Source organism: Eptatretus burgeri, chromosome 18 (assembly GCF_056783735.1).
Source record: "Eptatretus burgeri isolate ZD-2024b chromosome 18, Ebu_testis_v1, whole genome shotgun sequence".
NCBI lineage: Eukaryota > Metazoa > Chordata > Myxini > Myxiniformes > Myxinidae > Eptatretus > Eptatretus burgeri.
In genome coordinates, this window is record NC_140978.1 from 36,477,425 (window position 1) to 36,501,000 (window position 23,576).

The window sequence follows — 23,576 nt, forward strand, 5'->3', positions numbered from 1 at the left end:
CATTCGTAATTCATCTAAATGTGGCGTTATTGGTAGGGGGTGAATACTTTTGCAGGCCACTGTCAGCTTACGTTGGAATACAATGGGCTTACAGTACCTATCTGCACAAGGAAACACAAGGACATTTGATGCAGGTGGAGGCCATTCAGCCCATCATGCCTGCGCCACATCAACACCAGATCAAAATAAGAAAATGCAAAATGTTTTGTTTTGTTTTTAAAAAGTGTTTTTTGTAGTTTTTGTAGTTGTTTTTTTTTCCAGGGGAGGAGTAAAAAATACACACATCAACCACGCAACACCCCTTGACAAGACCCCCACCAACAGTACTCCGTACACATGCACACAATCACCACCATTCTTTATCTCCGCCACCGAACTGAAGGTGGACAGAGGTTATGTACTTAACCCTGTTTGTCTGTTTAGTTGTATGTCTGTTAGTAGGGTATCTTAATAAGTTATGGGCGGGTTCAGACGAAACTTGGTGGACAGGTTGGGTGTGTGACAAAGACGATTTTTTTTTGTGTACCTTGTATAGGCTCGTATGAGAGCAAACACACAATGCACAACAAGGAAGGCATGAGACAAGAGGGGCAGGAGAGGGAAGGACAAAACACTGGAGAACAGGAGATCTGTGGAAGGGAGAGGGATGGGGTGGGGAACACGGGGTATACAAGATGGACATTACAGGGACTTTCAGGAAGGAAGGCAGGGAATTTGAAGGACGTGGGGTTGGGGTGGATTAACGGGGAAAGAAAAGATCGAGTTTTTGGATGGAGGAAGATAAGAGGTGGTGGTGAAAAACTGCTTTGAAGGCCTGGAGGGAAGAACGGGATTGAAGAGAGTGAAGGAGTTTATTCCAAAGGTGGGCAAAAAAGAGGAATGTAAGAGTGAAGGTGAGCAGCGATTCATGATTTTGGTAGTTTCACCAGAACAGGGTTGCTGGCAGACCTTGAACGCCCTGCGGAAATTTTTGGGGGGTGGGGCATATCGCAGACAGAGGAGTGGGGGGGGGGGGTTGACCGGAGAGGAGATGGTACAAGACAGAAAGACCACTGACCTGCCTGTGGTAACAGAGTGAGAGGCCCAAAGACTCAGCCTCATCACGGGAGATACCAATGATCCAAAATGCCTTGGTTCTCACAGCGTGAAGCCGAGTAAGGTGAGAAGCAGGAGCACCAGCCCAGAGGAGAGAGCAGTACTCCATCATGCTGCAGACGAAAGCTTTGTATGTGGTCAGGAGCTCAGGTGGGCCGAGGAAGGACTTTGCACGACGGAGGATTCCCAGTCGACGACTGGCTTTGGAGGCCAAGCTGGAGATGTGGCTTTCCCAGGAAGATCATGGCATATAGTGAGACCCAGAAGCTTGAATGAAAGGACTTCTTCAGAGGATTGTTGAGAAAGTGGATGGGGGTTCCAAATGGTCCTTTTGGAGAGACATAGTGGGAGTGTGAGATTTGTCTGGATTGAAAGACATGTTCCACATGTTGAACCAGCTTGTGATTTTATCCAGATCTGCAGAGAGTGAAGAAGCTGCTACTTGTCGGTCTGAGGGATAACAGATGGTACGGCAGAGGGTGGAGTCATCAGCAAAGAGATAAAGAGGATTTTCCAGAGAGTCAGAGAGATCATTGATGGAAACCAGAAAAAGAACAGGGCCCAGAACACTGCCTGCTCGGGCCCAGATTGATTAGATTTTAGTAATGATCTGGATCCAGATACGAGACTTCTTCAAATGATTCTTCACCATTGAAAGGTAGTGCCAAAAATGATGTATACTGTAGAACGATATCTCAAAAAGTTGTGGACAGATTATGACAAACCTTGGTGGATGAGTCGGGTGGGTGACAAGAACAAGCCGATTTGATTTGGGTTCATGTCCGGATGCAGATCCAGCCTATCGGTGGGATACAAAATGTATATTGATCAGCCTGGCAGAGATATGCGCTCTACCGAGTGCCGTTTCAGTTTCATCTCTTTTGGCACATCTCTTCAATCCTCTTCTCTTCTTGTATCAACAGTTTGAATCCAGTTATGCTGATTTTCACATTCCATACAAATGAAAGTGAAGCAGTGAGAAATGTGATGACATACTACAATTCAGTGTAAAATTTTCAAAATTAATCCCATGTTTATGGCATCATATGATAAAGGTGAAATACCTTATCAGGCCTCAGGCACCGTATAATAATCATTTTCTGAAACTGGCTTAGTTTGCTCGCCCATGGAGGTGGGAAGGTTGTCACGTGAGGTTCCTTGTTGTCGTAAATGGCGTACCATGCTTCCATGTTATCCATAAAATGGGGTCTGTAGAGGAAAAATAACAATGGCAATAAAAACAACGAGGTAACACCTCTGTTCATTATCCAGATTTAAACTACTAATGAAGAGCACAATACAAATTAACGTTGTTGTCTCTTTTTTGTTTGTTTGTTTATAGAACCTCGGCTTGTGAAAGAGTGAGGACTAAAATGTAACATCCTGATGGTGAGGCAATGGGACAACAGGTGGACTCAACAAGCATGGGGATGGACAAACAGGAAAATAGGAGAGAGGATAGGGGAAGAAACACAGTAACCTGCCAGTAAGAGGGTTTTGTTGGGATTGTAAGGTTAGTTAATAGGGGTAGAAATGCTCGTGGTATAGAAGAAAGGGGGGTGGTGGTGATGATGGCCTGAGCTAGTTGGTGTTGCACTGCCAACTTGAAGCCTTGGTGGGAAAAAGAGTGGGAATTAACTGAATCGGGAAGGCAGTTCCACAAGGAGGAGAAAAGAGGAACAAAGATATGGAGTTAAGCTATAAGTTGGGACTTTGGGAGTTTAACAAGGAAGGAGTTACTGGAAGAATGCAATGCATCATTGTTAGACGATGGTGTGGGGGAGTTGGGGGGGATGTAATTTAAGTGACAGAGCAGAGGGAGCAGCACTAAAGGAGGGTTAAAAAATGAACTTGTTTTGGCATATAGTCTTGCCTGAAAAGTTCTTTTGCTTTTGACATTTAATGGAGGAGGGTTGCATCATGAGACGATGGGGCACAGTCAGGTTCACTATGTTTTTTCGTTCAAAATTTTTGGAGATAAGCAAAACTATACATTTTTGGAATCTTCAGAGCATGGGGAATCCAAAAATTAATGTTGCCATTTGCATAGACACCTGCATGGCCGCCATTTTGGATTTTCAAAATGGCCACCATAACATACATAATTTGCACTATCTCGGCTTCTAGTCAACCTAGAAACATAATTAAATAGGCTAATCCTATGTTTTCTGGGTCAAGAAAACCACTGGTGGCATCATTAGACTTATAATCCCAACACTTGCTTCACTTTTAGGACTTTTTATCTCTCCAGAGGTCGGTGATACCAGGGGCGTATATACCTCTAACTTCAAAGGACTTGCTACATGTATTATGTAAGAGTTATATCACAAATATAAAGACAATGGTTTTCAATTACCTTTGTTTGTTGCTTTTCTATAATCCTGAGCACTATTTTGAGGCCTTTATTGGATTCCTTGACCCAGAACACATAGGATTAGCATACTTAATTACGTTTCTAGATTGATTAGAAGCCGAGATAGGGCAAAATATGTATTTTATGGTGGCAATTTTGAAAATACAAAATGGTGGCCATGCAGGTGTCTATGCAAATGCCAACATTGATTTTCAGATTCTCCATGCTCTGATGATTCTAAAAATGTACATCTTTGCTAATCTCCAAAAATTTTGTACAAAATTATATTTGTTAACATAGTGAACCTGACTAATAAAGCAATCGAGTGATCAAATTCTCCAAAACGTTCTCCATTTTTTTTTCTCACTGTACCTACATCTAGCTGCAATTATAACTTGAACCTTGACAGCATAAAAAAAATGATGGTTGTGGGTTTTACTCCTGCGGAGAAAAGACAGGCCAGTACAAGATGTAATTATACAATCAATTGTTCACCTGAACTCTTCAAGTCCTCGCAAGTCACTCATGCGGCAGATCTCATCCCAGCTCTTGTCTGACAGCCAATGCGATGCCGGGTTTATCTGCTTATTCTCCAGACCGACACCTCCCGTAAGCAGAAAATGGAACTCTAAGGGGTCCATTTCCTTCTTTGCCCTGTGTTTGGCATAGTATCCGTAGAACAGCATTACACCTTAACGAAACATTCCTCAAGAGCCACACTTTGAGTGCTTTTGAGAGTGTGCATATCATTACAACTCACAAAAGGAGATTGGCACAGAGTAGAAAGGAGAACAGAAGCTTGTCCTTCTCCAACAAAGAGCGACACACATTGCAGTAGAGATTGTACGTGAAATGATCACTCAGGTAGCGAAGACGTTTTTTCAGAATCTTGGACTTGTTGCTGCACAAGGAACAAAGGCAGTTAGTGGGATGTATCGGTATATATTTATCATTGTATTTTAATTTACAACTCGCAAATGCAACCCGTCGCTTCACTGAAGGAAATATTAAGTGTGTGGAGTAAGGAAGGGGGAGGGGGATTAAAGGAGGGAGAGAGGGGAGGGAGAGAGGATGTAGGGGAGGGGGAGAGAGAAGAGGAGGGAGGGGAGGTAGAGAGAGGAGGGAGAGGGAGGGAGAGAGGGGAGAAAGGAAGGAGGGGGAGAGGGGAGAGCGGGAGGGAGAGAGGCAGGAAGGGAGAGAGGAGGGGTTTTTTTTTGTATACCTTGTCGAGGCTCGTGTGAGAGCTAACACACAACACACAACAAGGGGGCATGAGACAAGAGGGGCGGGAGTGGGAGGGGCAAAACAGTGAGGAACAAACACATTAGATCTGTGGAAGGGAGAGGGATGGGACGGGGAACATGGGGAATAGAAGATGGACATTACAGGGACTTTCAGGAAGGAAAGCAGGGAATTTGAAGGAAGTGGGCTTGGGTGGATTATCGGGGGTAGAAAAGATCGAGGATTTGGATGGGGGATGATAAGAGGTGGTGATGAACAGCTGTTTTGAAAGCCTGGAGGGAAGAATGGGAAAGAATAGAGTGAGGGAGTTTATTCCAAAGGTGGGCAAAAAAGAGGAAAGAAAGAGTGAAGGTGAGCAGTGATTCATGATTTTGGTAGTTTTACCAGAAGGGGGTTGTTGGCTGACCTTGAGCGACCTGAGGAAATGTGGTGGGGACAAATCGCAGAGAGAGCAGGGGGGGGGCAAGGTTGGAGAGGAGACGGTAGAAGACAGAAGGACCACCGACCAATCTGCGGTGATTGAGTGAGAGACCCAAAGACTCAGGCTCATTGCGGGAGATGCCAATGATCCGAAATGCCTTGGTTTCTACAGCGTGAAGCCGAGAAAGGTGGGAGGCAGGAGCACCAGCCCAGAGGGGAGAGCAGTACTCCATCAGGCTACGGACAAAAGCTTTGTAAGTGGTCAGGAGCTCAGGAGGGCCGAGGAAGGGCTTTGCACGATGAAGGATTCCCAGTCGGTGACTGACTTTGGAGGCGAGGTTTGAAATGTGGCTTTCCCAGGAAAGGTCATGGCAGATAGTGAGACCCAGAAGCTTGAAAGAAAGGACTTATTCCAGAGGATTGTTGAGAAAGTGTATGGGTGGGTTTTCGAAACAGTCCTTTCGGAGAGACAGAGTGAGAGATAGAGATTTGTCCAGATTGAAAGACATGTTCCACGTGTTGGACCAGTTTGTGATTATATCCAGATCTGCAGTGAGCGAAGAAGCTGCTGCTTGCCGGTCTGAGGGATGACCGATGGTACGGCAGAGGGTGGAGTCATCAGCAAAGAGATATAGAGGATTTTCCAAAAAGTCGGAGAGATCATTGATGAAAACCAGAAAAAGAACATGGCCCAGAACGCTACCTTGAGGAACTCCAGCCTGGACAGGAAGAGGGGATGAAAAAACTCCATTTAGGGCCACACATTGACTGCGACAGGAGAGGAACTCTGCGAGCCATGAGTGGAGATGGCCTTGGATACCATGGGAAGAGAGTTTGGTGAGTAGTGCAGGGTGCCCGACTGTGTCAAAAGCACGTGATATGTCCAGGGATACGGCTCGGATTTCCTGTCTGGCATTGAGGGCTTCCATCCATTGTTGGGAGAGCAGAAGCAGCATATCCAGGGTAGAGTGACCTGGTCTGAAACCAAATTGATGATCGGAAATCAAGCCATTGGAGAAGAGGAAGGATTTCATGTCTGAAGCGATGATGGATTCCATAACCTTGCTGATGATTGGGAGAAGGCTGATTGGTCTGTAGTTGCAGGGATCTGTTTTTGCACCTTTTTTATGCAGGCCAGTGATGTTTGCAGATTTCCAAGCAGATTGCAGATGATCTTGAGCAATTGAGAGGGTGAATAGAACAGAGAGAGGGTGAGCAAGAGCAGAAGAGCAGGCTTTGAGGACACGTGGGCTGATGCTGTCTGGACCGGTTGCAGAATCTGAGTCGAGGTTTGACAGCAAGCTGTCCACCTTGTCAGGAGAAAAGGACACAGAGTCCAGGGACAGTTGGGTGCGACTCGGTAAGGTGGGTAGAGAAAGTGAAGGGTTTTTGACACAAGATTTAGCTGCAAACATCGAGTTTAGGCATTCAGCTTTTTCACGTGCGATATCAGCAGTGTGGCCATTTGAGGTAAGGGAGGGGATGGAGGGGGAACATACACCAGAAACAGATTTGATTAGACGCCACCAGGATTTTGAGGAGGGAGAGAAGTTTACGAGTTCAGACTTGAGATGAGAAAGATGTTGTTTTCTGGCTCTCCTGAGGGTAGATACACACTTGTTCCGAGCTTTATGGAAGGAACTGAGATTGCCCTCAGTTGGGTTTGCTTTCCATGAGGCAAAGGCAAGTTGTTTCAGGACAACTCGCCACAAGCTTCAATAAACCAAAGGCGGGAGGAAGGGTAGGACAACTGAAGACGAGAGGGGATAAATCTGTGCATGGGGGAGGGCAAGTTTCTTTGAAAGAATTCCCAGGATGAGTTGATGTTGGGAAGTAAGAGTAGAGTGGAGTAAGAGAGGAGGGAGTGGAATAAGAGAGGAGGGAGGGGAGGGGGGAGAAAGAGAGAAAGGAGAGGGGAGGGGTGAAAGGAGGAAGGGAGGAGGGGTGGAAGATCTAGGAGGAGTGAGGAATGGGGGAGCAAGGAAAGGGGGTGAAGAGCGAAGAAGGGGAGGGGGTGAAGAGCGAGGAAGGGGAGGGGGTGAAGAGCGAGGAAGGGGAGGGTGGGAGGAGCGACGCCTCACTAAATGTTGCTATACACTCCGGGAGGGAGGGTGGGAGCAAGGAAGGGGTTGGAGAGAGTGAGGAGGGGTGGGGGAGCTAGGAATGGGGGAAGTAAGGAAGGGGGGAGGAAGGGCTAGAGCAAAGAAGAGAGGGACAGCAATGAAGGCGGGAGAATGATAGCTCACCACATGTCGTTAAACACTCCAGGGGAAGGGAAGGGGGTGCGAGGAGGGGGGTGGGAGTGAGAGAGAGGAGGGAAGGGGCGGAATTGGGGAGCCAGGAGAGTGAGGAAGTGGATGAGAGGGGGAGTCAAAAATAATGTTATGTCATATCAACACACACCTATATACAGGCGCTTCCAGGTATTTACGTCATAGATGCATTCCTAGAAAACATCATGTAAATGGAACTTCAAAATCCTATTGATTTTTATAATTGAGTGGAAATTTTTCAAAGTTGCTTTACTCAACCTCATCCGTTGCTTCACTCACCCTAATCCTCACATTATGTTAGTCGTTCGATATTTCTTTTAATTCAATCTTTAGTTGAATTTATTTTGCCTTCATAACTCCAGACATTCCCCACGGAGTAACCAGGAGTGGCTGCCTTAGTGTCCATCCCGCTGGTTAATTATTTTTGTTGCAGTGAATGAAACCAGCCCAATAAAGCTGGTTAATTTTGGCAAATTCCTAAATCTTTTGTTCACTCAATATAATTCTCCAAACAGTAGAAAAACATATGTTTAATGCTTTGGAAATTTCACATTTTCTTGTGTACGTATGTTGGAGGGAACGTAGCCTTGTTTGCTTAAAGTAAATAGGTATATCGGCTTAGTTATTTCTTTAAATTATCAGATTTCACTCCTGATTTTGACACTTATTTAGTCCGGATGATACCCGATCCTCAAAACCGAAATATTATTTTGATGATATATTTTAATTAGTCCGTGAGAGTGGATCGTGGAAAATCGTATCATATAATGCATGAAATCGCTCCAAGCTCCTAATTTGAAAACTACACCACTTACAAAAGTGATGTATACAGTGATTCGTTGCTTTGATGAACAGGCATTCGATAATATGAGTGAGGAAAGTGAAAAAAAAACTTTATCTTTAAGAAATCGTTGCAGCCTGTTCCAAGTCAACACATGTTTGAGGAGGCCAAAAAACATGATAGCTTCAGACCCCAGTGAGGTTAACTCGGATACGCCTTAAGACGCCATAGACAGGATATAATTAAATAAGGCCATTAATTTTCTTCAAAAGGGGTGTTTTAATTAACCCAAACACCAAATTTTCACTCTTGCACTTCCTTGGAGTTTTCTTAGTAAGCATGCAAAGTTTCAGGCCACTGGGTTTCATGGTTTTGGAGTTATTGACACACACACACACACACACACACACACACACACACACACACACACACACACACACACACACACACACAGCCATTTCTTAGTATAGATATATTCATTGGCTTTTTCATTTGACATTTGATATAGAAAGCCACTCATACACAATGCTTCCAGCGGCATTTGCAGATAAAGAAATATTATTTTCAAGGTGAGATATTAATTTCTCCACTCAAAATTTATTTGGACACTGTGAGATGGTCTGAGGGCTGGCAAGATGGCCTAGAGGTATGCATACTCCCCTCTAAGCTGTCTAGCCTGTGTTCAAATCTCAGTCCAGATGTAAACCGTCATCCGTGTGTTTCACAGGCAGGGTGATTCATCGCTGTGTGTGCCGTCCTTAAAATGGATGTTGAACTTGGCATCGCATCTGCCGGCAGTGGTTGGTGGACATTAAAGATCCCACAGTGTCCTTCAAGAAGATTAGGTGAGCTATCACTGGCACCATGAACAAATTCCAAAATCCTGCCCTGACTTCCTAAGTCAGAGTGACAACCCAACCAGGATTGTAGCCTAGTAACTGATTCGTTTGTCCCATCATTCTGCATAATGTGATGATGATGGTTGTGGATGATGATGAAGATGAAGATGATGATGATGATGATGATGATGATGATGATGATGATGATGATGATGATGATGATGGTTGTGGATGATGACGATGATGATGATGATGGTTGTGGATGATGATGATGATGATGATGATGATGATGATGATGATGATGATGATGATGATGATGATGTATTCTAGAAATGAGTTTTACATGGAGGTTAAACTTGTGCCATCGAAACACCGCACCTCCTGTGCTACAATGAAGGCCATGCTTGGCAGGAGATGAAATGTACTGGCAATGATGAGGGAGGAGATAAAAACGAAGGAAACAATATGATGTTAAGGGTGGTTAAAATGAGAAATACGATCTTCTGCCACATATTCCTGCTACATACAGTTGGCTTAGGTGGAGAAATCCTCGATAACAAATGAAATGATCTGTACGGGGGACATCATTGCCTCAATGTGTATCCTCTTCATTACATAATGAATTTTACAGGAAAGACATTGATAAGTAGGTCATTTAAAAGTGTTTTAAGATCAAAGTTTAACATCTGATTACGTATCTTGTCGAGCTTTATGGCAATCTGCTCAATGTGGAGGCATGTTGCTATCCCTGACTCACCTGTCGTGAATAGAATTGACGTACAGATTGACGAACCAGGTGAGTGAGTACTGATACATGGGGTCGATGTTTCCCAGCTGTGTAATGGTAAAGAAGAGTGTGGAAGAGTGTTGAGCTATGGGTCGGTAACCTTCACGAGATTCTGCCAGTTTCAGCTCGGTCTTCTCGGCAATCTTCGCAGTGCAATATGAAGATCAGACACGTTTTCAATCAACAGCACATTTCCCCGAGAAACATCAAACCTCCTCCGATGATGAAGAGATGAGTCTAAAGCAACCTTTCGGATGCATTATCTCAGGAGGCAAGTGACTCATAAACTTATCAGCTTACAATTAGGATTAAATGAACTTACTATTTATAACAAAGTTACCTGGTAAAATACTACATGCCAAATGAATACCTCTGTACCATTACCTGTTGCTTTTTCGATATATCATTGGACATGACTTTTGCAGAGTCCAGTATCTCGATGGCCGACTCGTCTTCCAATATGTTACCCGTAGACGAATGCAAGGTTTCCAAAATGTTATCTTCGGTCTCCTTCAGCTGCCGCTTGTTTGTGGCAGACTGTATAATCAGAGCATTTCTCTCACCTTCAAGCTCAGGTCTAGACAAATAGGGGATAACCATGCCAAGACATCATAAAAGGTTCTGATAAAAGTGGGCTTGACAGAACAAAGTTGGGTTTTTTTTCAGGGCATAGAGTTGTCATATGATTGTCAAAGGAAATGTGCTTGGCTAGCCTGTTTGGAGTTCCCCTCTGAAATCTGGTTTAAATCCCCATACATTGTGTTGATTTGTCCATTTTCTACTAATGTCCTTGTAGTTCATGTGAAAGGGCTAACAGGATGGCCTAGGGGTATGCACACTCACCTCTGAGCTGTCCAGCCTGGGTTTGAATCTCGACCCAACTGTAAACTGTCATTGTGGTGCTTCACAGACAGGTTGATCCATCAATGTGTGTGCCGTCCCTCGGTTGGACGTTAAATCGGTGTTGCGTCTGCCAGCATTCGTTGGTAGACGTTAAAGATCCCATAGTGCCTCCATGAAGAGTCGGTGAGTTATCGCCAGCACCATGAACAAATTACAAATTCCTGCCCTAACCAGCAGGAGGCACTGGATCAAGAGCACAGCCATACCATCAGCCAATGACGCTACCCCACAGATTTGTACAGTTGCGTACAAATGAAGAAGTTCTAAAAATAATGATATCTCCGAATGTCATGCTGGTGATGTATGCACAGCTCCGGCACAAGATAAAGATAACTGCAGAAAAAAGCAGTTGCAGACTCGGATGGTCATGATAAACTTGTTTAGTTCGAGTTGGGGTTTGATACAATTAAATGACTGTTAGCGTGGTGTTTGCTTAGTGGCTAGGGTGGCTGGCTTAGGATCCAAGGGTCCTAAACGTGGCCGTCTATAAAGTGAAAAGAAAGTGTTTGTGGCTCATCTACACGATGATATTACCAACTAATAAACTAAGTCCTCACTTTTCCGTGGCTACTACGATCCCAATAAGTTGATCCTCCAGACCCTCGGGAGTGATCATGAAGTTGAGCAGTGAGACCTTGGTGGCAAGCTCTGGCATGTAGTGAGGATTCCTTAACTTGGTAGTGATGTAGAAACGAAAATCTCTCGAATACTCAACAACATTTTCCCCAAGCCTGATGCACTCCACACCACCTGGATGGAGGAGGCATTGGGAAACAGAGATACCAAAGAAGAAAAAAAGGCAATGCAAGCACCACCTTGGTTTGTGATACATAAGGAAATAGAAAAGGAACATTTGACTATTAGGAAATAGGACTCACCCTGTTTGAAAGTCTGCTTGAGCAGAAGCGGCTCCAGCGAAGGATCCAGTTCTTGGCCCAGGTTCTCAAGCAGAAGTGGTGTGCCAAACTGCACACAGTTCTCCAAGCTGCGCATGTAGTCACCATCACTTAGTTTGATCACCGTCAGCTTGTTATCACGTTCGGCATTCTTCACCCACTTGTTTGCCTGGCCTTCTGGGTCAATCATGAGTGGCCTGGAGTTATGGGGGTTCAACAGAGAAACTCAAATATTTTTTTATAGAGACCATTAGGTACATTGTTATTATTTACATTGATCTTTGGGTGCTGTAGATGAGGCAGAGGGTCCAGCAACGCAGCTATCGGACGTGGGAACATGAAAGTGAAGGTGTACAAGGGCTGAAGGTGAAGAAAAAAGGAAGAGCTTGAAAGGACAGAAACAGAAGATGCAAGAAAGAATGAATGATGAAGACAAATGGTGCGATGAGAAATGAATCAACAAATCAAGGAGAGTGAAAGAAAGAAACACAAGCGAGCAAAGCAAAAGGAATAACAGATAGAAGGATGCAAAGGGAGAAAGACGAGAGAACCCTCACTTTCATGCGAATAATAATAATAATAACAACAATAATAATAATGGAGTCTACAACAGAGTCTGAAAACCCTTGAGAGCTTCAGATCTCCAAGTCTGTTATCCTCCTCCACGCCTTTCTCCACTTTTCCTCTCCAGAGGCTTAACACGTAGCCTTTTATAGCTCCTCAAAGCCCCTGAGCTCGAACCATCACCCCCCATCCCCCCCACTCATCCATGGGAAGAGCCACCTTCGCCTTGGGCCTTGGTGCGATATCCTTTGTTGTGTGTTCGTGTTTTTTGAAAATGTGTTCATGTGTGAGGAAAATGTGCAGCAAATGGCTTGGAAAAAATAATATGGAATGGGAAAAATGACACATATGGGATTTCTAAATACACAATCGCAACGCAGATCTATCAACACAGATGCTAGATAGTTAAACGAAGCAATATAACGATTAAATAACTACTTTAACTCTGGGAGGTCTCTTTGAGACTCCTCAAGACCAAGACAATATATTAAATCAAGTATATCTTACCTGAAATATAATGTCCACCACCAAGCACATACACCCCACTCTATTCTTCATTCAGGTTCTGAGCCTTTCGACCCTGAAACCCTCCAAAAGTTGGGTCCACGACCTCAGCCATGTCCAGACAGTCAGTCAATCCAGCAATGTCATCTCCCTTTCAAACGTTGGCATATTGCTTGACCAATAGATGTTTACCTTCCTTGCTAAAGGCTTTTATGGATTATACATTCCTAGCCCTTATATTACATTCCATTATATAATACATATTGTAATAGTCATCAGTTGACCAACCTGACGAGTCGTTTTAATCACGACCATAGAAGTCAGTTGAGTCGGCGGTTCCGGGTAGGTTCGCGGCCTTTGATCTCTGCTACCTTGCCTGTTTGACCCGTTGAGCCAACCAAGCTCTATGCTATTTAAGCACCACCGTGCTGGACCAATCAGGCCAAGCTCGCCGGAGGCGGCTGGTGCTGACCAAGTGTGCTTGTGATTGCCATGACCAATTACCCTCCAATCGGTTGTTATTTGACCACCCCCAGAGGAACCATGACAGCCACCATTCATCCCACGACCAGGTATATTTAATAAAAGCAAATGGAATGGGGAAAGGAAACAAGCATGAAGAAATGCACAAAAATAAATGATGTAACAAACAGCAAGAAAAAGAGCAATCAGAGATTGCAGATCCTCGCCAGGATTTGTTTTGTGTGGTGTGTTGTTTGTGTTTGTGTACTGGTGTGTTACGTAATTAATAAGAGACATAATTAGAACTGCCACTTTATAACTGCTGGCAGTGATGACCGGGTACCATGACGTCCCGCTTTGATTGGACACCTGACCCTGACCCATGACGTTTTTAAAAATCATTAATCAATGGAATTCAGAATGGGATTAAAATAAATTCAAATCAAACCAAATGGAAGACCAAATCGGTACAGTTTTGCATTGGAGTAATCAAAAGGAACCCGAACAAGCAGAAATATAAAATGAAGTCATCAGGAGGAACCTGGATAGGATTCACATTTCAGCTGCTACTCCTCGACCCTCAAACTCATCCAGGCACATCCAAGTGAGCCTTATTCAATATATATATATATATATATATATATATATATATATATATATATATATATATATATATATATATACATACAGTAGACTAGGTGTCAGTCGGCAGCGTGTAACTCGTCACTTCGCCTAAGTTGGCAGCGTCAAAAAGTCCTGAATTTATCTCATGTTAAATCCCTTTGAATAAAGGGTCATCCCTCTGTAAGTCGTCATCTCTAAGTCGTCACTTCGTCTTAGTCGTCAGATGTTGTCCATTCCCACATAATGGAAACTCAAGTAAATTACCACTCCTAAGTCGTCACACGGAACTGCTGCCTCGTGAGAATCCCGATTTCATGGAATCGTGATGCTCGCTCATTGGTTTACACCGCCAGTGATAGGCTATTTATAACTGCGTACACATGTTGATCGCACTGCAGGCAGGACAATGGCGACTAAGCGTAAGCTTACAACTAAAACCTACCAAGAAAAATACGACATTATCCAGTTTTGCGAGGCAAATCCACTGATGAAGAAAACAGACATAGCTGAGAAGTTGGACATCAAACAACAGACATTGAACGATATCTTGAAGAATAAGGGCAAGATATTTGGACAAGTGGAGAAGATCGTGAGGCCCGGTGGGAAGTGTGAAATGCGTGAAATGTGTGTCCTTTGAAGATGTCGATGACGCGCTCATCATCTGCTTTCGGCAAATGTCGGCTCAGTCAAATATTCGGTTTCGGCCGATTCGGCCAAATATTCGGCCGATACTGTCTTTCGGTGGAGGATTGCCCAGCCAACATCATGGAATACAATGACCGGTTTGAATCCTTTCTCATGCACCAGATGCCCAAGAGTTTGAGGCAGTCAAACATAACGGATTATTTCGCGAAGAAGTAAAGGATCGATCGAGCTTAGTGTTGAAGTCCGATCATGGTTTTATATTGGCTTGTTTTGTACATTACCGCACTCACTTACACATAGGCATTGAGTGGTAATCATCACCACGATGACTGTGTGTCATGTAATTTGTCACCATACCATCACCGATGGTATACGAGTTGTCTGACATAGTTGTTCATTATCTTTACTTTTGATAAACTGATTCATGAATTCCATCTTTGCTTGATCACTTTCCAACTCACCAACTCACGCCCACCTCTGCCCTGAGGATTGTGTTTTCCTTTTGGTACAATAGCCGGCTCTCACACATATGTGTCCAGACCACGCGCGACTTAATCCTTCACCCCACGGTCATCATGAATGTTCGCATACGCGTAAGTCGTCACATTTCTCAGTCGTCACTTTTTTCTCGGTCCCGATGGTGACGACTTACGCCTAGTCTACTGTGTATACACACACACACACACACACACACACACACACACACACACACACACACACACACACACACACACACACACACACAAACATCAAAAAGAACTCGGGTAAAAAATAAATAAATAATTCTGGCTGCCAGATCATGTGGCCAATCAAGTTGAAATTCAAAACATGTAATCCCCATCATTACTAGATCATAATTATGAGGTTTCATATAGTTTGATTAAGTGGTTCCAGAGAAAACATTATTTAATATTTTCTTCAATCCAATATGGTTTCCAAACCATGTGACCTGTCAATTATTTCTTAACAAACTTGTACACCCAAGGCTTGGGGAACATTTGTGTGAAGTTTCCCCTCGATCTGTCCAGCCGTTCTGGAGATTTTATCTATACGTTTAAGGGTAAATCCAATATGGCTGCCAAACCATATGACCTTTGATGTCATTTGTCTGAACCTTTTTTTTCCTCAGAGATATGGGGTACGTAATATGTGTAGTTTCACTTCGATCTGTTCAGCCACTTCAGGGAAGAAGATTTTTGAAGGTTTTTTTTTCTTAAAACAAGATGGCTGCCGAATCACTTGACCGATGACGTCATAAAAATTTTTTCTGTAGACCATTTTATCCACAGATGACCCTCAAAAATTTTCATAATGATCAGATGTAGCGTTCTACATATGCAATTATGATGTCATAATGAAGGCACCAATGACATCATTTAAAAAAATCACCCTTATTCCCCACGAGGAGTACTTGCCATGTGCCAAGTTTCAATTTTCGGTTTCAGAGAAAAAGAGGTCCAAAGTTTTTCAACATGGCTGTCATACCCCATGAGCTATGATATCATAATTATGAGGAGATCATTCTACATGAGTAGTTGCACCTATGGTGAAAATTTTGTCTCAATCTGACAAGCGGTTGCGGAGAAAAACACAAAAGTTATGTGCAGACAAACAAACAGACAAGCTGGTAAGCGGACATGGGTAGTCGACTACCCAATAGAACCTGACGCGATAGGCCCGTTCGATAGGGAATGACCTGAGGATTAAGCACAAGAAAATTCATGATTCTAGCTTCAAGGGTTAATGCTGCAGATTGTTTTTTTCGTTAAAATACCCCCCACATTTAGAGGTTTTTCGGCCATTGCTGGGCAACTGAGGGGTCCATAGCAACGGTTCTTTCTCACACATAACTAGGACATACCATGAACCTACCATACCAGTTTCATGTATATCTGACTCATAGTCTCTGAGATATAACGAACTTCATTTTTTTATTGTTTTCGACCAGGGTTCATTCAAAGTCTATCTTCTCCGACAGTTTTCATAGGATCCGGCTGGAAATTTTTGACAATATGGCTGAATGTACTGTCCACAGTCGCTCGTGGCCCGATTTTTGATTTTCGAAAAAATAATTTTTTTATGATTTTTAAAAAATTTCAAAGTCCCGTTGCTAGGCAACGGTGGTGTCCATAGCAACGATTCTCATTTGCACACAACTAGGTCATGGTATGAACCCACCCACCAAGTTTCATCAAAATCGCCATTGTATTAACGGAGCACTGGATCGAACAGAGGGACAGACAAACATATTGACGGAAAAAAGTGATAAGGGTTAACCAAATTTCAAAAAAAAAATTTTTTCGACTGGATCGAACCCAACAGACAAACATATCGACGGAAAAACTGACAATAAGGGCAGAACGAATTTCAAAAAATATATATTTTTTTCGACTGGATCGACTCCCCAACATATCGATGGAAATACTGATAATAAGGGTAGATCAAAAAAAAAAAATTTTTTTTGACTCGATCGACTGACTACCCAACATGCACAGACAGACAGACAAACATATCAACGGAAATACTGATAATAAGGGTAGAAAAAAAAAATCAGAATTTATTTTTTCGACTAGATCGACTTCCAAACAAACAAATGGACCCAAACAGAACACCCTCTCCTTTGGTGAGAGCAATAAAATAACCCCTTAATCCCAACCGATAACCGCCCTTGATGCCAACGAACAAACGGGATTCCTTAATTATTTGTCTTAAAGGCCTTTCAGACATGCCACAGGAGATAGACATTTGAAAATTCACAAGAAAATAAAATTTGGCGAGCAAACCCAAGCAGAGCATGGCAAGATGTCTCAGTCACGGTGGGCAGAGGGGCTGGACGATTGCTCCGTGCCGCTGGCTGAGAAGAGCAAGAAAGACACGGTTCATTCGGTGAGGTATGACGCAGCTGTTTTCTCCCGCAGGTTTTGGTGCAGTGAGCAGTGCCAGGGACAAGACATAACTCTTCCTCTTTCTCCTGGCACACCTGCCTTTTATAACTTCGGGTCGGGCATGTGCATCGTTGATAAAGCCCTCGGCCCTCCCATCTCACTTGGCATTAATCATTGATCGGCGTGATGGGCGGGGCGACTCGGCCATAATGGCGGCACCACAAGCTCTATGAGGTAAATCAACCGCCGTTGACAGTGCTTGATATTTTTTCCCGCCAGACTCACGCTGCAAGGCGTAGCAAGTGCTTTAAAATAGCATTTAGGACCAATAATGAAGGATAAAAACAAAAAACATATGCTCATAGAAATGAAGATTCTTAGACACAGACATTATGGAAGGTTCAGTGTCTTTCTACATGTGATCGAGATGCATACCTGACATTACATTTAATTACGATACCCTGATCTAAAACATGCACTAAGAAATAACTGGAGTTATTCTCAGGATCTTTAAACCACTAGGAGTCATTTCCACAAAAAAAAATATACTATCTTACATTACTGGTGAACACATACCGCACATACCTGACCTTGCAGATCACACTGACATTTACCCAGCACGTCCATCTTCCTTACCACTGAATTGAGAATATTCAAATACAAAAGCAGTCATTTTAACCGATTTCCACGTACTCTACTGCAACCCCTACCAACCAATGAAAATACTTTAAAAAGGTATTTATTTCAATGTTTCAATATATAAGAAACAGTGCAATTGATTTTCAACAACAACACACACACACACACACACACACACACACACACACACACACACACACACACACACACACACACACACACAAACTTTCTTACCATCGCCTCGAGTTATGAACAATGACGCCATTATCGATGGAGAAGTTGTCTGTGGGCAGGCCCGCAATGTTCCACTCTCGAATCTTGATGGGTTCACCGAGAGTCTTACTCAGCGAAAATTCATTTGAACAAGAAATCTTCTTTTCCTGAAAATATCAAAACTGTACTTTATAGCAACAGATAATTTCAATTCAGTACATATATCTCAAGGAGGACTGACGTCATGGAAATCCTCATACTCATGTACCAAGTTAAATGCAAGTTGAACGAAATAACGGAAGAGAGTCTCTTGGAATTAATTTGTATTTATTGTATTCAATGTACTCTACATTACTCTGCTCCAATACTGATGTCAAATTATTGACACGAGCAGCACCCGCCAACTACGAGAGAGGCCAGGAGGCTTATGTTGTTATCCTTATTCAAACGTGTTATTCAAAGTACCTCTCGGAAATATCTTTTGCTGTGTAATTCAAAACACCTCACTGCACTGGAAAACCTGGGGACAGGAATACTGTACTGTACTGTAAAGGGTGGAGACTTGCAATACCCTCCCCCATCTGGAGGTGGCGCTACACGATACACATTTAGATGGAGAATTTGCGTCCGCCCCCCACCACCTCCTCCAAGACCACCGGCAAATATAAAAATAACCCAATGCACTAACTGGGGTCATGCTGATCCTTTGGAAAAAGTCTGGATATAATTGGCTCAGAAAACACACACACACACACACACCGATCCGTGATTATAGGATTGGTTTAAACAACCTGGAATCATGTTTAATGACAAAGTTTGCGTCTGCTGGGATGAGAATGTTGTGAGCAGGGGTGCCGAGAGGGGGAGGGGGGAGGAAGGGGGGTAACTACCCCAGGGCCTGGACCCAATCGGGGCCTGTAATTATTTGTATGTAATTAATTTTTTGTTTCATTATATTTTAAATAATTTAATTACAGTTATAAATAATTACATTGCCATGGAGGAGTATTATGCTATTGCCACCCTCCCTTGTAAAATAAACTACTGTGGGAACAATTTACATAATGATAATCGCGGCAATGACGTCATGACGTAAATGCAAACCCCATCTGGGTGAAATAAGTTAAGAAAGGAATCCGCATATAGGAAAAAGTGAATAACACCACCAATTTCCCACGGTATGTGCTTCCGACAACGAAAATAAGAAAACCTCCCCATAGGTTATTTTATTTTTTTTAATATGGCATTTCTGTGTGCATGTGGAAGAGTTTCACCCATGAGAGCAAAGATCTCTAGTGATGTGTAGACGACGGCACTTCCAAGTTCCAACCAATGACAGTGGAATATAATATGATGTCAGATGAATTGCTTCACCAGTCTAAATGCAGTACATCCTGTACACTGCGCTGCACAGTCTGTACTTATCGTAACTTGTAAAAAGTAAGCCATGTCTGCTTTTTACCAACACAAGTCCGGTGCTCAGAAAAGACATGAGAAGGAGCAGCGGGGTAAAGAAGCACAGAAAGGCTTTCGGTACTCTGTTCCATGTCGGTGTAATTAAGGACAGTAGCTCTCTATCAAGTGACTGGAGACCTTCAATTCCACAAGTGATGGAAACAATTTGTGAGAAATCTCAAGGTGGTAACGTTATTGATGATATAAAAGAACAATGCATTCGTAGAATTGAAAGTGAAGGAGAGACATGGTGGATCATTAGCACAAGGCCATGAACTCTCACGGAACATTGAGAGCAGCCTCAAATTCCAACGTGCAAACTTTGTCATCAGCCAAGTCTGAAATTCCAACCCAGACAGAAGTAGAAAACTGTGTGAGAGGAGGCTATCAGGGATATCCGAAAAATTTTCCTGCTGATGGACAGGGTCACAAATTTCCAACAAATATCTTCAGCTTCAAAATGCCAAAGAGTGAAACTGGCAGTCGTTGATGGGGCTTGTTTTTAGCCAAATGAAACAAGCATTGTATTATTTGCCATGCAAGCTATATTTTCTCACATGATCCCACATCCTTCAACTTCAGCACTGGCATCATCCACAGGTTTGATGGACGGACGACTGTAAGATGGAAAAAGAAACTGTGGGACAGACTCCCTGAGCATGAACAGAGCCTTGCACACAGGAAATGTTATATTACTTGGCATGAGCTTCAAAGACACCTAAAAACACACTCTGGAGTTTATGACATCATTGAAAAGAATACTTTGCTGGAGAGCTGAAAAGTGCAAGAAGCTCCAAGCAAGGATCATCGATGAAGTGTCCTGAAGCAGTTACATTCTTTGGAACTACTCAGACAATCTCCAAAATATTCTGCAGTAGCTCTCAGTGGTGGAGCATACCGCAAAACAAAGTCGGGTCCTCTCTGCATGGATTACGTCACACAAGATGGACGGATCATGTTGATAGTATTCGACCATTTGCAGCTCACCTCCGTGGTATACGAGAGGCCTTGGAAAAGCTCCTCACACTCAATCTCACTCCAAAAACAAGGAATGATGTTATTGGTGCCATCAAGTATGTATCTTCATTCATCTGCATCATTATGTCTGCAAATAGGTTGAAAATTCTCGTAGAAATAGACAACAGAAAACAAGTCATTTAAGCTAGCAAAGCCACCATTGATGTTGAGGTTTCAAACTTCAGTAGTCAAACTTCAGACACTTCAGTGTCCTCATGAAATTTTGAAACAAGTGGCCTGATATACTGACTGAATCAAACCTTGTAGCCAGTGCTATGAATGTTCCTGCTGAGTTTTCAAAGAAGCGTAAAGCTAAGAAGAGAGCGTTTTTTTTGAAGAGCAAACACATGAGTAATCACTGGCCTTTGACGGAAAAACCAAAAGCGAAGAGGAGGCAAAGTTCCGATGTAGTGTCTTCAATGTTGTTGTGAATTCTGTTCTCGCAGGACTCACCACCCAATTTGATGCCATAAATGAAATAAATAACTTGTTAAGTTTTCTTTGGAGCTATCGAGAGCTGAGTGTCGAAGAAATCTCCACAGCGTGCACAAGATTCACAAATAAATACGAGTACATCACTGATGTCTCCCAGTGTCAATTGGAAGACGAAGTCACTCACCTGAAGTGTGTCCACAGCGCAAACTTTGGTGACAACCCTATGGGCCCACTTCAACTTCTGAACCAGATCACTACGACGGGGCTCAATTAAATATTCTACAATATCTGTTTTGCTGTGAGAATTTTTTTGCACTTAACCTGTGACAGTTGCATCAGCTGAATGCTATTTCAGCAAAATAAGCCAAATTAAAAACTACATGAGAAGCACGATGACGGAGGGAAGACTCGATTCATTGGCAATGCTGAGTATTGAAAGTGAACTATCACGACAAACATACTTTGGAATGATAATTATTGAGGAATTCGCAAAAAAGAAAACACGAAAATGTGGTTGAGATTGATTCGCACAGATGTTATTTCATCCATTTGTAGTTTAATTTGCGTTCTAACATGTGGAGTTTATTTGTGCAAATATGGGGAAAAGAACACATAATATTGAAGTTTTCTTGGTGTGCAGTATAAGTCATGCAATGACAGCTTATTGTATCGTTTCAATGAATTGCCGATCATGGAGTTGCAGCACCCGTGCCAACCATGACTGCACCTCCTGACTTCATATTGTTGATTTGTGGTGGCTCCTTTATGTTGTGACGTGTGTCATTCTTTGTATGGTGGTTATAACTGCATTTTTATCTTCCTTTGATGTTGTAAAATATTTGCAATTCAGCCTCTAAAAAGGCTGCCATGAATATTACATTAATAATATCTATATCTATATCTCTATCTCTATCTCATCATACCTTTGCCCATATATACACATACATATCTGGAAGGATCCTCCTTTTCTCTCTTCGTATGCATCCTGTGGCTGTTGGTTGCATCTTTGCTGGGGCCTGGGAGTGCAGGATTACATAGTATTACATGGTCAGGTTTTATTGTAATATATTATATCTGAAACCGGATGAAGAGGACCGACACTAAGTGTTGTCCTGGAGCCCATTCTGGCTCTCGGCACCTCTGCTCGTGAGTGATATTGTTGCAGTACTGTCGCAGTATTATGTGAGTAAATATTCCTAAATCGAGCCTGGCCTGTTTGGAAACGATGCATGATTGATATACAAACTAGAAGGTCACTCGGTAGAGCGCGTACCTCCGCCAGGTAATACCTGATCCACGAGAACATATCAAGCCCAATACATTTTTGAAATATCATGCTATACAGTATGATATAGTTTATGGCCCTATCTCTCAATGGTGAAGAATCACTTTAAAAATTACATAATTCTCATATCATGATCCGGATTTGGATCTTCATCAAAATCAAATCAATTCTTCCTTGTCACACACCCAGCCTGTCCACCTCGTTTTGTCCGAATTCGTCCACAACCTTTTTAGATATCGTGCTATATATCGATTTCACCCTATCTCTCAATGGTGAAGAATCACATTAAAAATTCTCGTAGTCGGATCCGGATCTGGATCTTCGCCAAAATCTCATCAGTTCGTCCTTGTCACACACCAAACCTCTCCACAGAATTTCATCCGGATCTGTCCACAACTTTTTGATATATCCTGTACACAAACAGACAAACAGACAGAAAGGGGTGAAAGCGTAACCTCCTTCATCTTTGGTAGTGGGGGTAATAAGAGGAAAATCAGGAATACCTCCACCAGGCTGAACAGTTTATGTTTTGGAGCTCACTGATAGGCCAGATCTGAATCTGGACCTGGACCAAAATCTAATCGGCTTGTTCTTGTCACACACCCAACCTGACACAAAATGTACACATCCGAATCCGTCCATAACTTTTTGAGATATCATGCGATATATCGTTTTTGGCCATATTCTCAATGATGAAGAATCACCAAAAAAATACTGTATCCATATCCGTATTTGTATTTCCCCAAAATCGAATCAATTCTTCCGTATCACACACCCAACCTGTCCATAGAATCTCCTCCAAATCTGTCCATCATTTTTTTTTTTAGATATTCTGCTCAGAGATAGACAAATGGATAGACAGACAAATAAAGGGACAGACAGGGCTGAAAACATAAACTCCATCCACCTTCGGTGTCGGAGGTCATAAAACCATTTCAATGATTTATATTGAGATGAATAAACACCGAGGAAAGCAACCACAACTTAATGCGAGTGAGACCTTGCACAACTTCGTCCAGCTGTGTACACATTCCTGCCGGAAGGCTGCGGTGAAGGCCCCCAGGTAGGCGATCACACCCGAGGAGATGAGGACATCACCTGTCAGGTTGTCGTAAGTGTCCTGCAGATCCTCAGCCACTTTTGACCACCTTAGGAGAAACAGCTTGAGGTTTGGATTATGAATTAAAAATTAACTCACTGGAATATTATTGTTGTTATTTATTTATAAATCAAGTTAAAATAAACAACACTGAAATATT

At 42.8% G+C, this 23,576-nt stretch overlaps 1 protein-coding gene across 4 annotated transcripts in view; it reads right to left on the bottom strand.

Moving 5' to 3' along the window:
• Positions 1-23,576, bottom strand: part of DNAH12 (dynein axonemal heavy chain 12) — a 323,986-nt gene that overhangs the window by 34,995 nt on the left and 265,415 nt on the right. For all 4 annotated transcript variants that reach the window (XM_085863781.1, XM_085863779.1, XM_085863780.1 and 1 more), the window contains exons 54-62: positions 23,318-23,465; positions 18,147-18,292; positions 11,572-11,786; positions 11,251-11,443; positions 10,175-10,367; positions 9,761-9,933; positions 4,209-4,349; positions 3,944-4,102; positions 2,160-2,304 (exon numbers count right to left, since the gene is read on the bottom strand). In XM_085863781.1, coding sequence (XP_085719907.1) covers positions 2,160-2,304; positions 3,944-4,102; positions 4,209-4,349; positions 9,761-9,933; positions 10,175-10,367; positions 11,251-11,443; positions 11,572-11,786; positions 18,147-18,292; positions 23,318-23,465 — 1,513 coding nt within the window. The remainder of the gene's footprint in view (positions 1-2,159; positions 2,305-3,943; positions 4,103-4,208; positions 4,350-9,760; positions 9,934-10,174; positions 10,368-11,250; positions 11,444-11,571; positions 11,787-18,146; positions 18,293-23,317; positions 23,466-23,576) is intronic.